Source organism: Oncorhynchus kisutch, linkage group LG16 (assembly GCF_002021735.2).
Source record: "Oncorhynchus kisutch isolate 150728-3 linkage group LG16, Okis_V2, whole genome shotgun sequence".
Classification (NCBI taxonomy): domain Eukaryota; kingdom Metazoa; phylum Chordata; class Actinopteri; order Salmoniformes; family Salmonidae; genus Oncorhynchus; species Oncorhynchus kisutch.
The window spans coordinates 29,810,643-29,835,063 of record NC_034189.2 but is presented as its reverse complement, the minus strand read 5'-3'; the positions used below and the strand labels follow the sequence as shown (position 1 = coordinate 29,835,063).

The 24,421-nt window shown below is 43.4% G+C and overlaps 1 protein-coding gene across 1 annotated transcript; it reads left to right on the top strand.

Moving 5' to 3' along the window:
- Positions 1-6,328: 6,328 nt before the first annotated feature.
- LOC109906606 (arylsulfatase J) lies at positions 6,329-23,583 on the top strand. The gene is made up of 2 exons (XM_020504403.2): positions 6,329-7,258; positions 21,764-23,583. Exons 1-2 carry the CDS (start codon positions 6,951-6,953, stop codon positions 23,130-23,132), a joined length of 1,677 nt encoding a protein of 558 aa, XP_020359992.1. The 5' UTR covers positions 6,329-6,950; the 3' UTR covers positions 23,133-23,583.
- The last annotated feature ends 838 nt before the right edge of the window (positions 23,584-24,421 follow it).

Genomic DNA, 24,421 nt, shown 5'->3' with positions numbered 1-24,421 from the left:
CACAATAGAAGAGTTATATACAGCACAATAGAATAGTTATCTACAGCACAATAGAAGAATCAGCTACAGCACAATAGAATAGTTATCTACAGCACAATAGAAGAATCAGCTACAGCACAATAGAATAGTTATCTACAGCACAATAGAAGAATCAGCTACAGCACAATAGAATAGTTATATACAGCACAATATAATAGTTATCTACAGCACAATAGAAGAATCAGCTACAGCACAATAGAAGAGTTATATACAGTACAATAGAAGAATCAGCTACAGCACAATAGAAGAATCAGCTACAGCACAATAGAAGAATCAGCTACAGCACAATAGAATAGTTATATACAGCACAATAGAAGAATCAGCTACAGCACAATAGAATAGTTATCTACAGCACAATAGAAGAATCAGCTACAGCACAATAGAAGAATCAGCTACAGCACAATATAATAGTTATATACAGCACAATAGAAGAATCAGCTACAGCAGAATAGAATAGTTATCTACAGCACAATAGAATAGTTATCTACAGCACAATAGAAGAATCAGCTACAGCACAATAGAAGAGTTATATACAGCACAATAGAAGAATCAGCTACAGCACAATATAATAGTTATCTACAGCACAATAGAAGAATCAGCTACAGCACAATAGAAGAATCAGCTACAGCACAATAGAAGAATCAGCTACAGCACAATAGAAGAATCAGCTACAGCACAATAGAATAGTTATCTACAGCACAATAGAATAGTTATCTACAGCACAATAGAAGAATCAGCTACAGCACAATAGAATAGTTATCTACAGCACAATGGAATAATCAGCTACAGCACAATAGAATAGTTATCTACAGCACAATAGAAGAATCAGCTACAGCACAATAGAAGAATCAGCTACAGCACAATAGAATAGTTATCTACAGCACAATAGAAGAATCAGCTACAGCACAATATAATAGTTATCTACAGCACAATAGAAGAATCAGCTACAGCACAATAGAATAGTTATCTACAGCACAATAGAATAGTTATCTACAGCACAATAGAAGAATCAGCTACAGCACAATATAATAGTTATCTACAGCACAATAGAAGAATCAGCTACAGCACAATAGAAGAATAAGCTACAGCACAATAGAAGAATCAGCTACAGCACAATAGAATAGTTATATACAGCACAATAGAAGAATCAGCTACAGCACAATATAATAGTTATCTACAGCACAATATAATAGTTATCTACAGCACAATAGAAGAATCAGCTACAGCACAATAGAAGAGTTATATACAGCACAATAGAATAGTTATCTACAGCACAATAGAAGAATCAGCTACAGCACAATAGAATAGTTATCTACAGCACAATAGAAGAATCAGCTACAGCACAATAGAATAGTTATCTACAGCACAATAGAAGAATCAGCTACAGCACAATAGAATAGTTATATACAGCACAATATAATAGTTATCTACAGCACAATAGAAGAATCAGCTACAGCACAATAGAAGAGTTATATACAGCACAATAGAAGAATCAGCTACAGCACAATAGAAGAATCAGCTACAGCACAATAGAATAGTTATATACAGCACAATAGAAGAATCAGCTACAGCACAATAGAATAGTTATCTACAGCACAATAGAAGAATCAGCTACAGCAGAATAGAATAGTTATCTACAGCACAATAGAATAGTTATCTACAGCACAATAGAAGAATCAGCTACAGCACAATAGAAGAGTTATATACAGCACAATAGAAGAATCAGCTACAGCACAATATAATAGTTATCTACAGCACAATAGAAGAATCAGCTACAGCACAATAGAAGAATCAGCTACAGCACAATAGAAGAATCAGCTACAGCACAATAGAAGAATCAGCTACAGCACAATAGAATAGTTATATACAGCACAATAGAAGAATCAGCTACAGCACAATAGAATAGTTATCTACAGCACAATAGAAGAATCAGCTACAGCACAATAGAATAGTTATATACAGCACAATATAATAGTTATCTACAGCACAATAGAAGAATCAGCTACAGCACAATAGAATAGTTATATACAGCACAATAGAAGAATCAGCTACAGCACAATAGAAGAGTTATATACAGCACAATAGAAGAATCAACTACAGCACAATAGAATAGTTATCTACAGCACAATAGAATAGTTATCTACAGCACAATAGAAGAATCAACTACAGCACAATAGAAGAATCAGCTACAGCACAATAGAATAGTTATCTACAGCACAATAGAAGAATCAGCTACAGCACAATAGAAGAGTTATATACAGCACAATAGAAGAATCAACTACAGCACAATAGAATAGTTATCTACAGCACAATAGAATAGTTATCTACAGCACAATAGAAGAATCAACTACAGCACAATAGAATAATCAGCTACAGCACAATAGAATAGTTATCTACAGCACAATAGAAGAATCAACTACAGCACAATACAAGAATCAACTACAGCACAATAGAATAGTTATCTACAGCACAATAGAATAGTTATCTACAGCACAATAGAAGAATCAACTACAGCACAATAGAAGAATCAGCTACAGCACAATAGAATAGTTATCTACAGCACAATAGAAGAATCAGCTACAGCACAATAGAAGAGTTATATACAGCACAATAGAAGAATCAACTACAGCACAATAGAATAGTTATCTACAGCACAATAGAATAGTTATCTACAGCACAATAGAAGAATCAACTACAGCACAATAGAAGAATCAGCTACAGCACAATAGAATAGTTATCTACAGCACAATAGAAGAATCAACTACAGCACAATACAAGAATCAGCTACAGCACAATAGAATAGTTATATACAGCACAATAGAAGAATCAGCTACAGCACAATAGAATAGTTATCTACAGCACAATAGAAGAATCAGCTACAGCACAATAGAATAGTTATCTACAGCACAATAGAATATCCCCATTAGGACCTCCACTTGCCACATTGGTATTTCCCCCTAACCCACTCTGACATGTCTGACACAATTACAGTGCTGTCGGGTGGGTGCCTTAGATCATGTGGATCCTGCTCAGTCATTAGCTGGCCTATCGGTAACTTCAATGTCAACACCTTGGAGACAACTTGGAGATTGGTCTCCTCTGTACTACGAACAAAAAGGGTCATTTCAGTGTCAAAACATTTTGAGTGTATGGAGATATTAACACTGTACCTGTGCAATGTGGCCATAGGCGTTGCAGCCCTCTATAAGCAGGAAGTCACGTGTAAATGTCTATAATAGTGGGCACAGAGAGTGATCACAAAGTTGGCTGGTCGATTCCAGAAACTTCCACAAATCAAAAGACTTTCCCTCTTCCCCTCCCTACGCCTTGTAAAATGAGTCACCTCAAAAATGAGGCAATTACGCAGGAAGACAGCTCAGTGGGAATGTGCTGAGAGGTTGGTTCCTGGAACAGAGACGTTGGGTTGGCAGTCCCCGGCGTCTGCTAGTGTCAGTTTGGGGTGGTCTACATGCATGGGCATTTGCACTTTAAAGAGAGGATGATGTTGTTTTCAATGAACCACTCATCCACTTTTGAGAGGTCAGAACTATGAAGGAGGGCCTATGACCTCATGCTGAGTCACATTACTCATCGACCGACCGGACCCACCCACGATGGTGATGCAATGGCACAGGATGCAAGGAGTGTGTGTGTGTGTGTGTGTGTGTGTGTGTGTGTGTGTGTGTGTGTGTGTGTGTGTGTGTGTGTGTGTGTGTGTGTGTGTGTGTGTGTGTGTGTGTGTGTGTGTGTGTGTGTGTGTGTGTGTGTGTGTGTGTGTGTGTATGTGTGTATGTGTGTGTATATATACAGAAAAATCCCTTGGCTTTGGAAGATTGGAGAATTTTGCAAGTCCTCTTTCCAAGGAATTAGTTTCACAGCGATTTTAAGACTCCAGGGGTTTAACCTTAATGACAAGGCGATTTATCCCCCTCTCATCGACATTTAGTACACATGACGGCTCTGACGACTTCATTCTTGGCCCCTGGTCAAGTTCAGTAACACGCAACATTTAGTTTTTGGAACAAAATGAAATGGACTTTTGCCTGTGTGTCTGTCCAAGGTAGAGGTCTTCAATGGGCCTAGGGTTTTCTCACCCAGACCCCATTTGACCTGTAGTCCATGGTGACAGAGGAAACAGTTTTGTCAGATATACAGAGAGCGTACACGGTCTCCTGTTCAGGTACATCTGAGAGTGGGTACAGTCACAGTTTGTGCCTCACTACATTCAAACTTGGATTGGTAGACATTCCGGAGTCATTCTCCTAGTTGGTGTCGGTCAACCTTGTTTGCAGAGCAGAAAATGAATTCACGTCGCAGACACCTTCTCACTTGGTAATTATGTGGGTCCATGAATTAATGCTCACTGGATCATAGAAAGTCCTTGTCTGTTTGAGTGACCTTTATTTACACACAGGCACAAAAACACACTCTACACAACCACACCCCTCCTCCCCAGACACCTCTGGCCCAATTCACAAACTCGCAACTTTTTATATGAGACTCAGTGAGAATCATAATACTAAGCAGTGGTGTAAGTACTTTTTTGGGGGGGGGGGTGTACCCAAACAATGTAGGATGTACCCAAACAAAAGAGCGAGGGTAAAACTCGTAGAACGACACGGGATGAGACCCGTAATACACAATGCACAAAACACACAGCACAGGCTGCGTAAACGCATAGATACTCACACGACCAACGGACATGGGAACAATAATTGACAGCCCAGTGGGGAAACAAAGGGCAAATTTCTACAAACACAATCAGTAAGGAATTGGAAGCAGGTGTGCGTAATGACACAGTTCAGTGCAGCCTAGAAGGCCGGTGACGTCCGACCTCCGGGAACTGGTTAACAGAATGAGTAGCAGTACCGGGGGAATCCGTGACACGATACAGGAAAATGGTCCAATTTATCAAGAAAACATCCCTGGTAATCCCTCCTGCCTCTGATCTGGTGGACTCATTAAACACACATGCTTCATTTGTAAATTATGTCTGAGTGTTGGAGATAGCCCCTGGCTATCAGTAAATTAAACAAACAAAAAAATTGTGTCGTCTCGTTTGGTTAATATAAGGAATTAGAAATGATGTATTCCTTTACTTTTGATACTTAAGTATATTTAAAGCCAAATACTTTTTTACTTTTACTCAAGTACTATTTCACTGCGTGACTTTCACTTTTACTTGAGTCATTTTCTATTAAGGTATCTTTACTTTTACTCAAGTATGACAATACAGTACTTTTCCCACCACTTATACTACGATTACTTCCGTAGTACTGCTTGGTTTAACCAACTGCTTATTCCCCCTCAGAAAATGAACTAAATAACCTCAGCTGAATGAATCCTTTCTCTGACGTTAAGTCTACTCCTAAATTGGGAGAGGTAGCCTAGTTCATCATGAGCCATAAGGTAAGCCAGAGGGAAAAAAATACAATAGGATAATCAAGCAGTAGGACACGTGTTCCTGTATGTTGGACTAACAGGAAGTTTTAGCCTTCAGACTAGATTAGTGGTTGACTTAATTTTCTTTGATTAAAAAAAAATGATCTTCAAATGAAAAAAGCTGTCCAAATCTCTACAGATGCCCATCCACTATAAATCCAATCGAGTTATTGCCTTCCATAAATAAATGGCATATCTAGACATCAGAGTGTTGGTTGAAGTCTGCATTATGGAATGCTTCCAACTGTTATGTTTTAAAGATGTTAAAATTAAAATACAGACCACGTATGGTTTTCCTCCATTTGCAATAGATTATTATTTATCTCCCCAACACTGTTATTACAAACGTTGTGACTGTCTCCAGGGGCAGACCATATAGTCATTCAGTCCTTTTGTTCTGAATCTATGGACACGACAGTCATTCGTTTTAAATGTTACATTGCCATACTGGCTGGCAATGTTCTTATCCCTTGTATGCTAGCTAGCCAACTACGGCTAATTTACAGTCAAGTCAAAAAGTGCAGCCAGAATAACAGCAAAGTAGCTTCATTTGCATGAACTGTTTTCTATTTGCCTACATCCATAACAATGAGCTAATGATTCAAGATTTTTTAAATGCTTTTTATAGTGGAGATCAAGTTTATAAATTGCCTGGCTGGGCTGATAAAACTGTGGATTGCGTGATCAGATGGAAATGGGCATTAAACGTCATAGATTTAGCCAGCGGAAATTTGTGGAATGCGGTTTAAACCAATCAGCATTCAGGATTATACCCACCCGTTGTATAATCCACACTGTCACAACCCAATCAATAGGTTGATCCAAATGCTCTTTGTACTCCCCCATCCATTTAAATGTGTGGACTTTGATGGTGGAGTGCGAGGAGCGCACACACACGGAAGAGCAGCCCCTACAGCTGGCAGCGGGTGTTTCTAAAACAGACTCGTTGCTGAGAGAGAAGGACCTGTCAAATCTCTCACGTCCTAGAAGAAACACAAGTGAGGTTCGCGATTGATGCAACACAGTTTTAAGTGAAGTTGATTCAACGATTTTGGTAAGAGGAGCCACGTTTCAAACGAGGAATAGAGCATTCCGACGGGAAGATGTTTTGCGTGGCAGAACTTTGTATGAACGTTTTAATGGTGGGGACTTCAAACACGCGTGTTGCAGCATTTGAAAGGACTGGACTGCTATTCTCGTCGGCTACTGAACACAAACGTTGTCATCGGGCTAGAGTATGAGAGCAGGCCATTGAGGACAATGCTAACACAATTTCTAAGGGCTGCTACACCGGGACATGTGCAACGCTCCACCGCATTCGCTCGTTGTCCACCATGACAACCACTGCCAATAACTTTGTTGCAATGTAGCAAACCAACGATCGTTTAATTATATATATATATTTTATTTTTCCTCAGACTAACAATGATTGGAGTGGTTTGGTTTTTGATGCAGTGTAAACGTCGGGGATGAAGATGTTTATCTTCAGTGTCCTGGCGAGTTTATTCGCGTTTACTTCACTGACATGTGGCTATCAGATGTCGTGGGGGAATTGGAATGGCAATTCGCAGAACCGAGTGAGTAATCGTGACAAGACCACTCAACCTCACATAATTTTCATCCTGGTTGATGACCAAGGCTTCCGGGACGTGGGCTACCATGGGTCCGAGATCAAAACCCCAACTCTGGACAGGCTGGCAGCGCAGGGAGTGAAACTGGAGAATTACTACGTTCAGCCTCTCTGTAGCCCTTCCAGGAGTCAATTGATGACTGGCAGGTGAGTTGAACCTCCTGTCTCGTGGGGATTCAGTTGTGGTCAGTCAACCTGGTCTTAGAGCATTTCGTATTATTCTGTACGTAAATCCGAGACGCTTCATTTTAGTATGACACAGTATGTTACATTTCGTATGGTATGTATTCATTTGTGGATGTCCATTACCCATTTCGTGTGATATTTTATGAATTTGAATTTCTTTCCAATATATGTTATGAATTTGCAAAACATACAATAATTTTAGCTAGCTGGCTAACGTTAGCAAGGCTAGAGGTTAGGGTTGAGTTTAGGAGTTTGGTTAAAGCGTTAGGGGAAGGGTTAGCTAACATGCAACGTCTTTGCAAAGTGGTAAGTAGTTGCTAAAATGATAAAGTTGCCTGTGGTGAGATTCAACCTCACGACCTTTGGGTTGATAGATGTTCAGTTAGGGAAAGGGTTAGATAACATGCTAAGTAGTTTTTTACATTTGATTTATTTCACCTTTATTTAACCAGGTAGGCCAGTTGACGACAAGTAATTATTTACAACTGCGACCTGGCCAAGATAAAGCAAAGCATTGTGACACAAACAACAGAGTTACACATGGAATAAACAAACGTACAGTCAATAACACAATAGAAAAGTCTATATACAGTGTGTGCAAATGAGGTAAGATTAGGGAGTTAAGGCAATAAATAGGCCATAGTGGTGAAATAATTACAATTTAGCAATTAAACACTGGAGTGATAGATGTGCAGAAGATGAATGTGCAAGTAGAGATATTGGGGTGCAAAGTTGGGTAGTTGGGTGGGCTATTTACAGATGGGCTGTGTACAGGTGCAATGAACTGTAAGCTGCTCTGATGCTTAAAGTTAAGGAGGGAGATATGTCTCCAACTTCAGCTATTTTTGCAATTCGTTCCAGTCATTGGCAGCAGAGAACTGGAAGGAAAGGCGGCCAAATGAAGAATTGGCTTTGGTGTGACCAGTGAAATATACCTGCTGGTGCGTGAAATAGGAAGCCGGTTCTAGATTTAATTTTGGATTGTGATGGATTGGTTAATGTGAGTCTCGAAGGAGAGTTTACAGTCTAACCAGAAACCTAGGTATTTGTAGTTGTCCACATATTCTAAGTAAGAACCGTCCAGAGTAGTGATGCTAGACGGGCGGGCAGTGATTGGTTGAAGAGCATGCATTTTAGTTTTACTTGCATTTAAGAGCAGTTGGAGGCCACTGATGGGGAGTTGTATGGCATTGAAGCTCGTCTGGAGGGTTGTTAACACAGTGTCCAAAGAAGGGCCAGAAGTATACAGAATGGTGTCGTCTGTGTAGAGGTGGATCAGAGAATCACCAGCAGCAAGAGCGACGACATTGATGTATACAGAGAAAAGAGTCAGCCTGAGAATTGAATCCTGTGGCACCCCCATAGACTGCCAGAGGTCCGGACAACAGGCCCTCTGATTTGACACACTGAACTCTGTCATTTGAGAAACCAAGGCTGTTGAGTCTGCCGATAAGAATGCGGTGATTGACAGTCGAAAGCTTTGGCCAGATCAATGAACACGGCTGCACAGTATTGTCTTTTATCGATGGCGGTTATAATATTGTTTAGGACCTTGAGCATGGCTGAGGTGCACCCATAACCATCCCGGAAACCAGATTGCATGGCGGAGAAGGTACGGTGAGATTCGAAATGGTCGGTGATCTGTTTGGCTTTCCAAGACCTTAGAAAGGCAGGGTAGGATAGATATAGGTCTGTAACAGTTTGGGTCTAGAGTGTCTCCCCCTTTGAAGAGGGGGATGACCTCGGCAGCTTTCCAATCTTTGGGAATCTCAGACGATACGAAAGAGGTTGAACAGGCTAGTAATAGGGGTTGCAACAATTGCGGCAGATACTTTTAGAAAGAGAGGGTCCAGATTGTCTAGCCCGGCTGATTTGTAGGGGGTCCAGATTTTGCAGCTTTTTCAGAACATCAGCTGTCTCGATATGGGTGAAGGAGAAATGGGGAAGGCTTGGGCAAGTTGCTGTGGGGGGTACAGAGCTGTTGGTAGGGGTAGCCAAGTGGAAAGTTGCAAAGTATCTAACTAACTCATTTCAGTGTCCCGTATGTATGTTTACTATGTTATGTCTAATCTATGAGACCAGGCTGGGCCAATGCACTGAGTGTGTGAAAGTGTTATAAATGTGTTATAAAGTCAAGAGGTGACCATTCCACCTGCATCCCAGGGGGGATGGTTATTGTCTTCTTCAGACTGATTTACTTATTTCCACTAATTAGCCTGCCCTATACATGCGAGGTGATCAATAGTCAAAATGGGAGGCTTAATTGTTGGCTAAATTGCTCGAGACTAAGGTCCATTGGAGCGTTATGACTGTGTTTCACTGGAGCATAACAGAAGAGCCCTTTGAAGTATCCCACGTCTGCATGCAAGCGCAATGTGACTTGAAAGGCTATGCAGACAGACGTCAGTTACGGTGTGTTCTCAAGACACCCAAATGCATGCAACCGCACACAATATAAAGTGCAACAATTGACTGCTTTGAATCGGCTGTTTCAACTCTCTCACCTGGGTCCTCTCTATGTTTCTTCCTAGGTCCCTGCACTTCTAAGGAGTTTTTCCTAGCCACTAGTTCTTCTAAATCTGCACCGCTTGCCCTTTTTCTTGTTGAAGGCCCGGTTTCTTTTATAAGCACCTTGTGGCAACTGCCGCTATAGCAACCGTCTGGGTCCACAGAGGAAAACGCTACAGATGCAGTGCATTTGGAAAGTACTGAGACCCCGTGACTTTTTCCACATTGTGTTACGTTACTTATTCCTAAATGGGTTTTCTCATCAATCTACACACAATACCCCATAATGACAAAGACAAAACCAGGTTTTTAGACATTTTTGCAAATAAGTTAAAAATAAATACCTTATTGATCTTAGAGTATTCAGACCCTTTGCTGTGAGATTCGAAATTGAGCTCAAGTGCATCCTGTTTCCCTTGATCATCCTTGAGATGTTTATACAACTTGATTGGAGTCCACCTGTGGTAAATTCAATTGATTGGACATGATTTGGAAAGGCACACACCTGTCTATATAAAGGTCCCACAGTTGACAGTGCATGTCAGAGTAAAAACCAAGCCATGAGGTCAAAGCAATTGTCCTTGGAGCTCCGAGACAGGATATTGTGAAGGCACAGATCTGGGGAAGGGTACCAACACATTTCTGCAGCATTGAAGGTCCCCAAGAACACAGTGCTCTCCATCATTCTTAAATGGAAGAAGTTTGGAACCACCAAGACTCTTCCTAGAGCTGGCCGCCCGGCCAAACTGAGCAATCGGGGGAGAAGGGTCTTGGTCAGGGAGGTGACCAAGAACCCAATGGTCACTCTGACAGAGTTCCTGTGTGAAGATGGGACAACCGTCTCTGCAGCACTCCACCAATCAGGCCTTTATGGTAGAGTGGCAAGACCACTCCTCAGTGAAATGCACACGACAGCCTGCTTGGAGTTTACCAAAAGTCACCTAAAGACTCTCAGACCATGAGAAACAAGATTCTCTGGTCTGATGAAACCAAAATTAGACTCTTTGGCCTGAATGCCAAGCGTCACGTCTGGAGGAAACCTGGCACCGTCCCTACGGTGAAGCATGGTGGTGGCAGCATCATGCTGTGGAATGTTTTTAGCGGCTGGGAGATCAGTCAGGATTGAGTGAAAGATGAACGGAGCAAAGTACACAGAGATCCTTGATGAAAACCAGAGCACTCCGGACCTCAGACTGGGGCGAATGTTCACCTTCTAACAGGAAAACGACCCTAAGCACACAGCCAAGAGTGACTTCGGGACAAGTCTTTGAGTGGCCCAGCCAGAGCCTGGACATGAACCCAATCAAACATCTCTGGAGAGACGTGAAAATAGCTGTGCAGTGACGCTCCCCATCCAACCTGACAGAGCTTGAGAGGATCTGCAGAGAAGAATTGGAAAAACTCCCCAAATACAGGCGTGCCAAACTTGTAGCGTCATACCCAAGACGACTCGAGTCTAATCGCTGCCAAAGGTGCTTCAACAAAGTACAGAGTAAAGGGTCTGAGTACTTATGTAAATGTGGTAGTTCAGTTGCGCCTATAGTGTCTGCTGAAACGGAAAGGTTCCTGGGCACCTCTTCTGGCAAATTATGGAAAAAAAAAAAAGTGTCTCCCATGATGCCCACTCCACCCACCCGTGTTGTACATATGGAAATGTCGGTGTATATACAGTTGTTACCAGGCTACTCCTGAAAGGATGATTGCAAGAGTGGTGGTGTTGAATTTTTTTATTTTTTTAATCTATGTTTTCAAATAGAAGGGTGTCCTCCAAAGAGGAGATTAGGGGCCCTTTGTGTGTGTGTGTTTACTAATGGATAGAAATGTGAGGAGAGCTACGGTACTGCTATGTGCTGTATATTGGAGGGACCAGACTGGATTTCCCTTCCATGCCTTGCGGTGGGATTTCAGCAGATGTCTGTCCCATGATCCATTCTATAGGGCTGTTAAAATGTCAAGATGTCAATGCCTTTCCCCTTTTTGTGGCCTGCAATATAGTAACTTGAATATCGTGCTGAAAGGGTGGTTGTTGTGATCTCTAAACTTTTGCTCGCTGCTTAGGGTCCCTTTTTTTGAGGCGTAATTGTTTTTGGGGGGGTTTTGGGCTGGTTAGCGTGGCAACCAACGGAATCTGACCCCTTGCCACACACACGCTCAATTTTAAATTCCAGTTGTTATTGTTGCGCCCCAATTGTAAACCACAGCTATACACCAGAGGGCTGTAGTTTGAAAATGTTTTTTTCTTTTCTTTTCTTTCTCAACTGTCTCTAGATGGACAGGTTGTCTTGCCTCGTAAATATTAAGTTCTACCCAGGGGACTGAAGGGGACTGACAGGTCAAAATATCCAGATATCCCAGGGCATGTTGACATGTATGGTAATGAAGTTCAAGTCGAGGTAATATCAGCCATTTCTTCCTCCTTTTCCCTCCCCCTTATGGCACTGCCACTGACTGGGCATTGCAGGGACGAGGTGAGTGCGTTATTCTGGTGAGAAATAAATGTATTACCATGTTTTTTCATCTGCTGTGTTTGCATAGTAAGAGCTGTTGTTGAGCCTTTTCAGTGGAAAATACTCTTGCATGAAGGCTGATAAAAGCCTCTTTCTGGACTGCGTTAGCACTCTCCATTTCAATGTGCTTTTTAGTCCAGGAGTAGGTCTGTACAAATGTCACAATCTCTCTCAACCCCGCTGGGCCCCCTCCTCCTACTACCATGCCCACACACTATCATTCCGGTCACTGGTCCTACAAAGAGAAGCGATCGTTGTGATGGTGACAATGGTCTTTTGAGTCGCGAGGGTTTTCCAGAATCGACTCAATCCACTCTGCTTGTTGTGCAGGATTAGAGATGGCCAGGTCAAATGTTGTCTGTCCCACTCAACCACTCTCCCTTTTGCTTTTAATGCAACCCGTGGATACCAGAGAGAGGCCCAGACTTGATCCTTCACACACAAGCGCCCACTGTCTTCTGGCCTCAGGTCCTTCATTTGCAGAGATCAGGTGGTGGCAGCATGCAAGACTGACCCAGCCACTGAAATCACAGCTTTCTTTAAAAATGTATTTCTGTCTTCACCTCATTAAACTCCGTTTAAAATTGTAAAGGCCCTCCTGTGGGCCATGAGGCTGAGAGAAAAACTGCAGTTTTAAAGTGAATTTTCTGCAATTACTACACATTTTGCCGTGTCTTATGCTATCTGAGTGACTCAAACGTTATAATAAAATCAACGGGGGCCCCATACCAGGACAGAAATACCCCTGAACACATCATTTTACTTCTTGATTTTTGATTCTCCCTGACTGTCGAGCTTTCATTTCAACCTGGTCTCAGAGCATTTTGTATATTCTGTGTGTAAATTCGAGACACTCCATTTCGTATGATATGTTACGAATTACAATTTGTATTATATGTTGTGAATTTGCTAAATGTATGTTATGTTGTGAATTCTAGCTAGGTGGCAAACGTTAGCTAGCTGGCTAACATTAGCTAGTCTATGGGTTACGGTTAGGTTAAAAGGTGAGCTAAAAGTGTTAGTTGAAGGGTTAGCGAACATGCTAACTAGTTGCAAAGTAGCAAAACATTTAAGTAATTAGCTAAAATGCTAAAGTTGTCCGTGTTGAGATTCAAACTCACGACTTTTGTCCCACCTCTCCACATTCACATTACACGCCCACCCTGATCAACCACCATACTTTTGTTTTTGCCTTAAGTAACCATCTGTTTTATGTTACGCTTGCTATGGTTACATATCATACTAATTTGAGTGTTTCAGATATTTACATCTAGTCTGAGACCAGGCTGTTTATTTAGTTGATTGTTAGTTCTCGAATACATACTTTAATATAAGTTTACACTCAAATGTTCCATCCCGAAAATGATATATTTTTACTGTTTGGACATAGGCGGCCTGAAAATACCCTTAAGCGACCTGCCCAATAGTTTTCTATGCAGAAAAAACCATGATGTTATTTAGACTGAGAGAGGAGAAAGTTATGGGGTCAGTAATGGAGACAGACAAGTGAACCCCATTTGTGCTGCTGCTGTTAGTACAAAGGTAACCCCCCCCCCCCCCCCCCCCCCCCCCCAAATTGCTACGGCAACTCTGAATCGAAGCACCTCGACCTCTGGTTTTCCTCAGGGCAGCGGCAGAAAAAAACCCATTTTGAGGCTTCAGTTGAGCATTTGCCTCCCAAGTTCAACAACAGCCCTTGACTTATTAGGCTCTTCAAACCCCATGAACTCTCACTGTACTACTCAGTAATTCACTCCTGGAAAAGTGAGGAGTTATACCAAGGAAAGGGCATAGGTTGCATTGACCTGGCAGCGGTTATGGCGCTCCTTATTAAAGTCTAAGAATGTGGACTATGTCTGTGGAAATGGGTATGAGACAATGGATGGTGCTCAAGACCAGGTTCTCTGAAATAACTTCTCTGCTAGACAAGGAGGTTGGGGACAAAGGACATTTTTCTGAAAGTTTTGTAAACACACCCGGTAGTATCAAAGATGTGCGTATTTCACAGCTTGAGAGACATGACGACAAAACGTGTCCGGACAGAGCTGATGTGTGGCCTCTGTCAAAGGTGTTTAGTACACGGATGTGGAATTAGGCATTCATAAAAGACAGCTGATTAAATTTTTGCCAGAACTTTGGAAACTTCATAACCTCACAGCTGTTTGTCAGGTAGTGTTAAAATTGACTTGAATTATGTCTCCTTGCTGTAGTCTAAATTCACTATTACATTCTCAGACGCACTGCTTTTTATAAAGATTTATGTGACTAGTCTGAATAAAAACGATTGAGAAAATAGCCAGAATACCTTTTTTTCCCCCCCTCCCCTCCGTCTCCTGAAAAGCTTTCTTTTCTCTCTCTCTCACACACATCTATCAGTCTCTCTCTGTTCCTCTCTTTCTACTTCCCACGGGGGATGACTCCGGTGGAATCGGCGTAAAGCTACATTCTATTTAGCTATCAAAGGCCCACATCGCTGATGAACCTCCATCCATCAACAAACAAATGATCAGGAATGTGCCCCACAGTGGCTTCTGGGTTGCATGGAGGACATCACCAATGTGGATAAGGGCAGCTTCATAAAACCAAACACTGTGCTGTCTTGGTGTCAAGGCGCTGTAAGTTGTAACTCTAACAAACCGCAGGCAGAGCCGTGGTTTATTATTTGCACAGAGCTACTCCCCCCCCCCCCTTTTTGCCCTCTCGCCCCAGTCGAGTTTCACCTTCCACTTCTCCAGACCCCATGCAGAGACTGTCCACAGTCGTCCAGCTTCCCCGCTCACTCACCCATCCCCATGTGGCTTCACTGAGCTGTCGCTCTCTCTTTGTACATCTCGCTTTCCTTCACCCTATACACTCACTCTGTTGCACCTTCTACCCTTTCCTTCACCCTGTACACTCACTCTGTTGCACCTTCTACCATTTCCTTCACCCTGTACACTCACTCTGCACCTCCTACCCTTTCCTTCACCCTGTACACTCACTCTGTTGCACCTCCTACCCTTTCCTTCACCCTGTACACTCACTCTGTTGCACCTCCTACCCTTTCCTTCACCCTGTACACTCACTCTGTTGCACCTCCTACCCTTTCCTTCACCCTGTACACTCACTCTGTTGCACCTCCTACCCTTTCCTTCACCCTGTACACTCACTCTGTTGCACCTCCTACCCTTTCCTTCACCCTGTACACTCACTCTGTTGCACCTCCTACCCTTTCCTTCACCCTGTACACTCACTCTGTTGCACCTCCTACCCTTTCCTTCACCCTGTACACTCACTCTGTTGCACCTCCTACCCTTTCCTTCACCCTGTACACTCACTCTGTTGCACCTCCTACCCTTTCCTTCACCCTGTACACTCACTCTGTTGCACCTCCTACCCTTTCCTTCACCCTGTACACTCACTCTGTTGCACCTCCTACCCTTTCCTTCACCCTGTACACTCACTCTGTTGCACCTCCTACCCTTTCCTTCACCCTGTACACTCACTCTGTTGCACCTCCTACCCTTTCCTTCACCCTGTACACTCACTCTGTTGCACCTCCTACCCTTTCCTTCACCCTGTACACTCACTCTGTTGCACCTCCTACCCTTTCCTTCACCCTGTACACTCACTCTGTTGCACCTTCTACCCTTTCCTTCACCCTGTACACTCACTCCATCCCAGCACGCTGGGTTGCAGAGCGAATGCATACTGGGTCGGTTGACGAAGTGAACCTGTGGATATGTGAAGCAAGACCAACGTGTGAATAAGGGAATGAAGGTTTAAGGGAGGGTCTGGATAAGAGCTTGGGAATCTATACTGTTTTGAGTCCTGGATGGGTTAAAGAGGACGAGTGCCAAAGAGGGCGCAGCAGAAGTGCGATTGAAGGGGCGGTGCAGTCGGGTCAAGTCGAAAGGGAGGAAGGGAATAAGCGAGGGAACCACACCGCTCCAAGGCTAAATTTCATTAGCTTTCGAGAGCCGAGGAGAGGCTGCTTATTCAAACCATATGTGGGGAGGACGTGGAACAGTTCCGTGGGGTTGGCACATGGAGACGGGCCCAGGCCCAGGGATAGTGATGGTTTGAAACCTGGTATAGGCCTAGAACCCAGTGGTTGTGTAGCCTAGTAGTGGTATCCCCGTTGTGCCTTGTGGGATTCTGTGATTGCAAGCTGCACTTGTTGAGTTGTGTTTTAATGTCTTGTTGTGATTTGTTGGCCTAGCGGCCCAGCGGTTGTGTAAAAGTAAACCAGGGCGATAGCTAGTGTGATTTACAATGGGTGTTTTGAGATTGTGGCTGTACTGTAATTTGGTTGATATGGACTTAAAGTAGGGAAGAACCATGAGCTTGTGCCATAAGATGGTAATGAGGGTCTGTAAACGGGCTGTATACGACAGGGTGGGAGGCACATTGAATACGCTCACTACTGCAGTCATTATTCTTTTTATTTTTTACGGGCCCATAAAGACTAGAAAGCAGAAATGTCCTTCAACCACTCAAGACCCACACAAATTCAAGGCCAATGACCCATTCCCTTGAAATGTCATAGGTCTAGACCAGGATACTTTTGAATTCCAGTCCACGTCAAGAGCTTTTGTTTTAGATGACTGATCTGTTTAGGGATGAGAGACTGCGTAGCGTGACATTCTCATTACACGCCTGTAACCTTTTGGTATGTGAGCACCAGCATCCCATAAGACTCTCTGGAGGGTTAGGATTATATGGTGAATTTACACACTCTCTCATACGTAGATGAATTCGTGCAGTCACACGCATATGCACTCGCAGAAACACACATGCGCTCACACACACACACACACACACACTTGCTCTCTTTCACACGCACACTCTACCTTTCGGATGAACACATAAGAGACTCTTATATTATATATATATATATACACACACACACAGCTCTGACGTGCATCTGTCCTTTTTTTCCAACTGTGTTGTTGCATTGTGATTTTGTGTGGCTTTAAAAATCTGAAGAAAAATCTGCCCTCAGGGAGACATTGTCCCTTCCTCTCAATCCCAGATTTCAATCCTTGGCTTTTTAATACGAAGCTGGACAAATAAAAACAAATGAAGTTTGAAGGAATGGAAAATCTAATCTTATACGCCGGTGGAATGTATACAAGCTGGTCCACGTCTGGCTGAGAATGAATATAATGGAGCAGAAAACCCTCCAGAAACAGCACTTTTTTTTTATAGACATTTATGGGCAAATGAAGAGAGTAAACATGGACGTATAATTGCTTGTGAAAAGTGCTAAACAGAGATGGCATGTAGATGGAAACTAAAAGTTTTCTCTGCATATTTATTATCTGCAGTTGTGAAGTCTGAGTTCACTTCAACGTATGTCACTGACTATATAATGGCAATTGGGGTTCAGATTCAGCTCTAGTCAAAGCCTACGCGCTCGGCGCCAAGTTCCACCATGGACCACCAAAAGAGCTTGCTTGATTGTCTCTCTGGTCTCTACCCAAAGACAGATGTTGCTTTTCCCTTGGCTTATTTTTTTCCATCACTATATTAGTTAATTTGATCCATATTGGATCCAGTTAATGATCGCCCAGGGCAACAATGTTTCCTCTATCTCCCCCCCCCCCCCCCCAGTGTGTTTTGTTGTGGCGTGGCGATTTTGAGAGGCCCCTACTCAGACCACTAACTGGTGAGACGTGATCATCCCAGACCCACGTGAAAGCAACACACAATCTGGTTCTCATCCCAGATCCCGTAGTAGTGCCCCACTGAATGGTTAGCGTTAGATTATCATTTCCCATTTATTCTATCCTCAAAGATGAATTCTGATTCACTAACATATTAAATCTTACATCCTTAAAGTTTTTTATATAGCATTTTAAACTGCCCCACTTCACTTGTTTGCGGCAGGTAGCCTAGTGGGGTGGCAGGTAGCCTAGTGGGGTGGCAGGTAGCCTAGTGGTTTGAGCGTTGGACTCATAACCGAAAGGTTGCAAGATCGAATCCCCGAGCTGATAAGGTAAAAATCTGTCGTTCTGCCCCTGAATAAGGCAGTGTTCCCACTGACTTGTCTAGTTAAAAAGGTAAAATAAAACACTTTTTAAACATGAAGAATCCTAGGAGCCATTCAGACCTACGTAGGCCTTTCTTGCAGTCAAAATGACCTAGTGGAGTGTTTTATTAAATGTTTTTATACTTGTACGTACTTTTATACTTAACGGTTTTGTGATGTGTAATATTGGGACGCTCTATATCTGACATGGTACAGGCGTCTTCCTTTTTTGTAAGCCTGTGTGTGTGTGTGTGTGTTTTCAAAGTAAATGTGTTTTAAGACTACCAAGAACAACTCTTGTGTGACCCTGATTTTTAGCCCACTGCAGTAAAAGGTTAACCCATATTCAACAGTCATTCTCCTTTCAAAAGACACTAGAGGATCTTTAGGTTTTGCATGCCAGATGTTGGGTGTATGTACTCTACTTATGACTCTATCCCTGCGTGTTGCATGTAACTCCACTACAGTCTGCTGGCGATGGGACCAAACAACAACACTGCCACCAGCACACTGGCTACAGATGTCAATTCAACGTCTGGTCCATGTAGGTTCAACGTAATTGAATTGAAATGACGTGGAAACGGCGCTGATTCACCTGTGTGTGTGCCCAGTGGGAGGTGTGTTGTAAACAACGCTATTTTACTACCACAGCGACTGTGCAGCGTTCATTGAGACACATCTCCCACGCGGTGAATTGTAGTAGGAGGAGAAAGATCTGTTCAGTAAGATGGTCCTCCCACCTGACTGACTCCTGAGGCATAGAATACTGTATGGTAGGGAGTTCTGGACTGCCAGAGAGACTACGCCATTACCCTCTCCCGAGGTTCATTAGCAAAACCATGTTCTGTCATTTTAGCATACAAACAAGCACACAGACATACACACATGCACAAATAAGCTTACAAACATACGCACATAGCGGCTTTACACATACAAACACAGCTTGTGCACACACACACACACACACACACCAATCATTATGCCATTTTCCAGACTGTTCAGCTTGTGTCTGACCGTTTAATATTGTGTGACAGTATTAAGTGAATTACATGTACCTCAGGGAATAACCAATTAAGTCTAAAACCTCTTAGAACGTCCCTGTGCTTCATCAACTCAACAGCATTTCTAACTTTCAGTTTCTCAAGGGAATTATTAGCCAGTTTCCCTAAAACACTTAGGCCAGTCCATGTTTTTTAAAATTATTAAAGTTAAGTCAAGGGCAAGGTGTTACTGTAGTGTGTACTCCACAGTATTTGCACTTCCAAGATGCAGTATGCTAAAAACGCATGCAAAGACCTGCACAGGGCTGTGTCCAAGTGTGAATAAGCGAGTGTTTTTGGGGGGGAGCCGTGGAAAAGTTTAAAAATCAACTCCCGCCGCTTTAACCTGCAGATCCTACACATCGTAAACCTAGCCCAAACTGAACCAGGAGCACCGACCAATGACTTCAAGCGTAGGACGATGACCAGCCAAGCTGTGCTGTGTGGAGGGGATCGCGTGCGTACATGTACATACTCTGTGTAAGCATGGGTTGTTTTTGTGTGAGGGGAGGTATAATTCCACATGAAAAGCATAGATTTGGATCCCCAGGAGTGACTCTGCACAGAGAGCTGGAGTGCTTGCAATACCGCTGTGAAGAGTATAGACCCTGCTAAGGAAGCCTTAGGTTTGATTGTCCACCTCTTGGCTTCCCTCTAGCCAAAGCCTCCTTCTTTTTTTCAAAGTGCACACCAACTTCTTATTTTCTCTACCTCGCCGCAGTGAGTGGTTGCCTGTTTTGCCACTGGCAGCAGGAGAGAAAGAGGGATGAGAGGACGATGATGGATTTGAGGTAGCCTGGCTTTCTCCGTCCAAAAGCAGCACAGGAGAGTCGGACGTAATTACTACCGAGACCGTCCCAACGTCCCAGGCTGCTGAGCCAAGACGGGCCGTCACCTCGAGACATCGGAGGACCTGCTTTTTAAAAAAAAGACTAGCTTTGTTGCTCCCTGGGTCGTGCATGGGTAACCTCGCCAGGAATCAGTCACTATGTCATTGTACATTAAGGTAGGTGCAGCTTTTGACTTCACATTACTAACAGAATAGTGCCTTCCTTGATTACATTCCCGAGACTTAAGTGCTCAATTTTAAAACCAACGTTTGCAGTATTTACATGGTCTGATATGACGAAACAGACCTTATTCCCACTGCCAAATACAATCACCGACTGGCTTTAGGTACTCTGTAAGCACAAAGAGATGCTTTCAGAATAAGACGTGTGTACATAGGCAGTAGCTGTGTCAACAGATATACTGCACACACAGTAACTTTGGTTTGTCCGGGGTTTGATCGTCACCACTAGGGGAACGATTATCTCTGGACTTTTTGATTGTTGACTATTTCCTTGCTCATGACAATAGGCAGGTGGTCCTTTTTCGGGAACTCCGGTCTGTTCTACACAAAGACTCTTGTCACTCTCATAACACCGGCCTCGTGGAGACACCAAGGCAAAGTCGACACAATTCGGCGCTTTCTTTTCCGTCTCAATCGTTGCCAAAATGGCCGTCGCAATATAGAAAGTTAGGAACATCGTTAGTTTCAGGTCACAACTCTTGTTTCCTGGCTTGCCTTGACTCTTTGAATGATGGGTTTTCCGTGTTGACACTCTTCGCCCCCCAGATACCCACCACTATTACCACGACATCCTCTGGCATATTGCTCTTGGACATCTCCTGTCAAGCATCACTATGTTCTCTGGTTGCCGGCCCGTGTTAGCCCAAGCAGTCAACTGTCATTTTAAACCTGTTTGCTTTGGACTAAGTCCATTGTAATTACAATTAGATTGCATAATGGGTGTAATCTGTTATGCAAAGCTGTTTTCTGTGCTGTCTCATTGCATTTAAATGGCCTGTGAAAGGATTCATTGTTGTTTTAGAAACTTGAACTGCATGAACTTTTAAATGGATTTACCAGAACCTTGGGAGAGTTTGGTTTAGTTTATTGGAAATGTATACAGTAGCGTGTTGAAATTTGTCCAAATATTCTCATCCAGTATAGCTTATTTTCCCTACGCGGAGCAATTTGTGTGCACATCATATGCCATGAAACTCCTTTACAATTCAAGCGTAGAAAAAAATGGAGGTAGGAAATGTCCAAACACCACAGCAGAGTCATGGCGGCGTCTGTATGAACTTGTCATGACATAATACTGCAACTATATTATATTTAGCTGTAAATGTAAGCAAATGCTTTATGATGTGTGACTTGTTTTGGATACTCTGGCCAGCCAGATGAGGATGGTCTTTTTTTTTTAAAACACTGGTTCTTCTCAATGTTTAGATAAACTAGAAGTATTTCCTAGCCACTGTCGCCTTGGCTTTCTCTTTGTGAAAAAAAAGGTAATAGATAACATTTGATTGGTTGATTTGACTAACACCATTTCTTCTGTGTCCCATGCAGGTATCAGATCCACACGGGCCTCCAGCACTCGGTCATCCGGCCCACCCAGGCCAACTGTCTGCCCCTGGAGAACGTCACATTACCACAAAAACTCCGGCAGGCGGGCTACTCCACCCACATGGTGGGCAAGTGGCACCTGGGCTTCTACAAACGCGGCTGCATGCCCACCCAGCGTGGCTTCGACACCTTCTTTGGGTCCCTGCTGGGTAGCGGTGATTACTATAGCCATTATAAATGTGACGGTCCTGGCATGTGTGGCTATGATCTCTATGAAGGGGAGGAGGCGGCCTGGGAACAAGATAGGGGCCAATACTCAACCCTGATGTTCACCCAAAAAGCTGTGGACATCCTGGCTCACCACAACCCTCAAAAACCCTTATTCCTCTACTTGGCCTTTCAGGCGGTCCACTCCCCGCTACAGGTGCCCGCTCTCTACCTGGAGCGCTACAAGTCCATCCCTAACTTACATCGTCGCAAGTACGCCGCCATGGTGTCCTGCCTGGACGAGGCCATCCACAACCTCACGCTGGCGCTAAAGCGCTACGGTTTCTATGACGATACAGTGATAGTGTATTCGTCAGACAACGGGGGCCAGCCCATGGCCGGGGGCAACAACTGGCCACTGAGGGGGAGCAAGGCAACTTACTGGGAGGGGGGCATCCGGGCCGTAGGCTTCGTCCATAGTCCCCTGCTTGTGAACAAGGGGACCCAATGTCGGGCGTTGATTCACATCACGGACTGGTTCCCCACCCTGGTGTCCTTGGGGGAGGGGACTCTGGACGAAGACCTCAACCTGGACGGGTACGACGTGTGGGAGGCCATCAGCGAGGGCCGTCCGTCCCCCCGACAGGACATCCTACACAACATTGACCCTATCTACACTAAGGCCAAGAATGGATCCTGGAAGGCCGGCTACGGCCTCTGGAACACGGCCATCCGTGCCGCCCTCCGGGTCGGTCACTGGAAGCTCCTTACTGGGGTGCCGGGCTACAGCGACTGGGTCCCTCCGCAGACGTTCTCCAGTCAACTTCTGACCAACCGCTGGCATAACGAACGCATCCGCTGGGACCGAGGAAAGTCCATCTGGCTGTTCAACATCACAGCAGACCCCTATGAACGAGTGGACCTGTCACTACACTACCCACACATAGTGAAGAAGATGCTATTGAGGCTAGCACAGTACAATAGGACGGCCATCCCGGTGCGCTACCCGGCTAAAGACTCCCGCTCCAACCCTAACTTTAACGGAGGGGTTTGGGGACCCTGGTACAAGGAGGAAGAGGATGAAGACGATAGGGAGACTAACCTCTTCACTAACTACCTGGCCAAGAAGAGACGGAAGAAGAAAGCGAAGAAGAGGAAGCTCTGAAAAGAAAGGGGGAGGATTAGACTTTTTTTTATTGTTGTGACTTTTTGTGTGAAAGACTTTTAGATGGTCAGATCTCAGGGATTGACACACAATCTGTCTTAAAGCATTGTCCTGCTCAATGACTTGAATGGACTGGTGCTTGGATAGTATGGGAAATCAATGGACAAATGGACATAGATTTGCCTCAGAGTAGGCTAAAAGTAGGCTTTATGGAAAATACCCACTTTAAATCACTACTGTCAGACCCAACACCTATGACCTCATGACTATGGGTTAAGGCCTTTAAAAGAATGTTTGTTTTTCTGGTTTTTATTGCATGCTTGAATTCCTGTGACATTCAGATTGTTAATAGATTCATTACATTTCATCAGAGAGAAAATAAATATAGAATTAATCTTTACAGACAGCGTCATATATTTTGGGTGAAGTAAAAAGAACCAAATAAACAGTTTATTCTATTAGCTGTTGATTGCAGTGTTTTCAAGAATATGAAAACAAAAATGTAGGATTTATATCTGCTAGTCAGCTGAGATTTACTTAGTTTTATTAGCACAGTCGGTCTGAACCTTAGAATAATGTATGTTCTCCCCCCTTAGGTCTGTCTGCTGTGGCTTCAGTTCAACTTGAATGGAAAAACAAACTAGCTAACAAAATTTAAAGACCACAATGCAACCTTTTTTTTCATTTGTCTCATTCCGCCACGGAGTCTTTTCTCATCTTTCTCTCTCTGTACTTCCAGGGCTCTCCCTTGCGCTCTCTCTTGCTCACTTTTTTGTCGCTTGATTTCTCTCGCTTTCAATGACAAATCTATCAGTCCCAATTTTGCAGCAGTAAGTTTGTTTTGTGTGACAGGAAAGTTTTCTATGTCTGCTGCACATTGTCACTGCAGCCGATGGCACGTGGCTACTTCATACCTTTTTTTTATTTTAGTGTAAAATACTATAAAGTTGAACTTGGTCCAGTGTGCCAGATTCAACTCCTTTGTTGCTTGCCTTGAAGTGCCAGATTCATCAGTTGGTGTTGAACAGTAAAACGGAAATGCCATAAATGGAAACAACCCACATGGTTTTGGGCAAAGAAATGTAACTTGCAACCATTAAGTCAAACAGTATTTAATTAGATTTTCTGTTGCTTGACGCTGTCAATAAACATACTTTTTATATATAGAGTATGTGGACAGAGCTGCCCTGGTCAACTGTAAGTGCTGTTATTGTGAAGTGGAAACGTCTAGGAGCATAAGTCGCGACGTGGTAGGCCACACAAGCGCACAGAACGGGTGAAGCACAAAA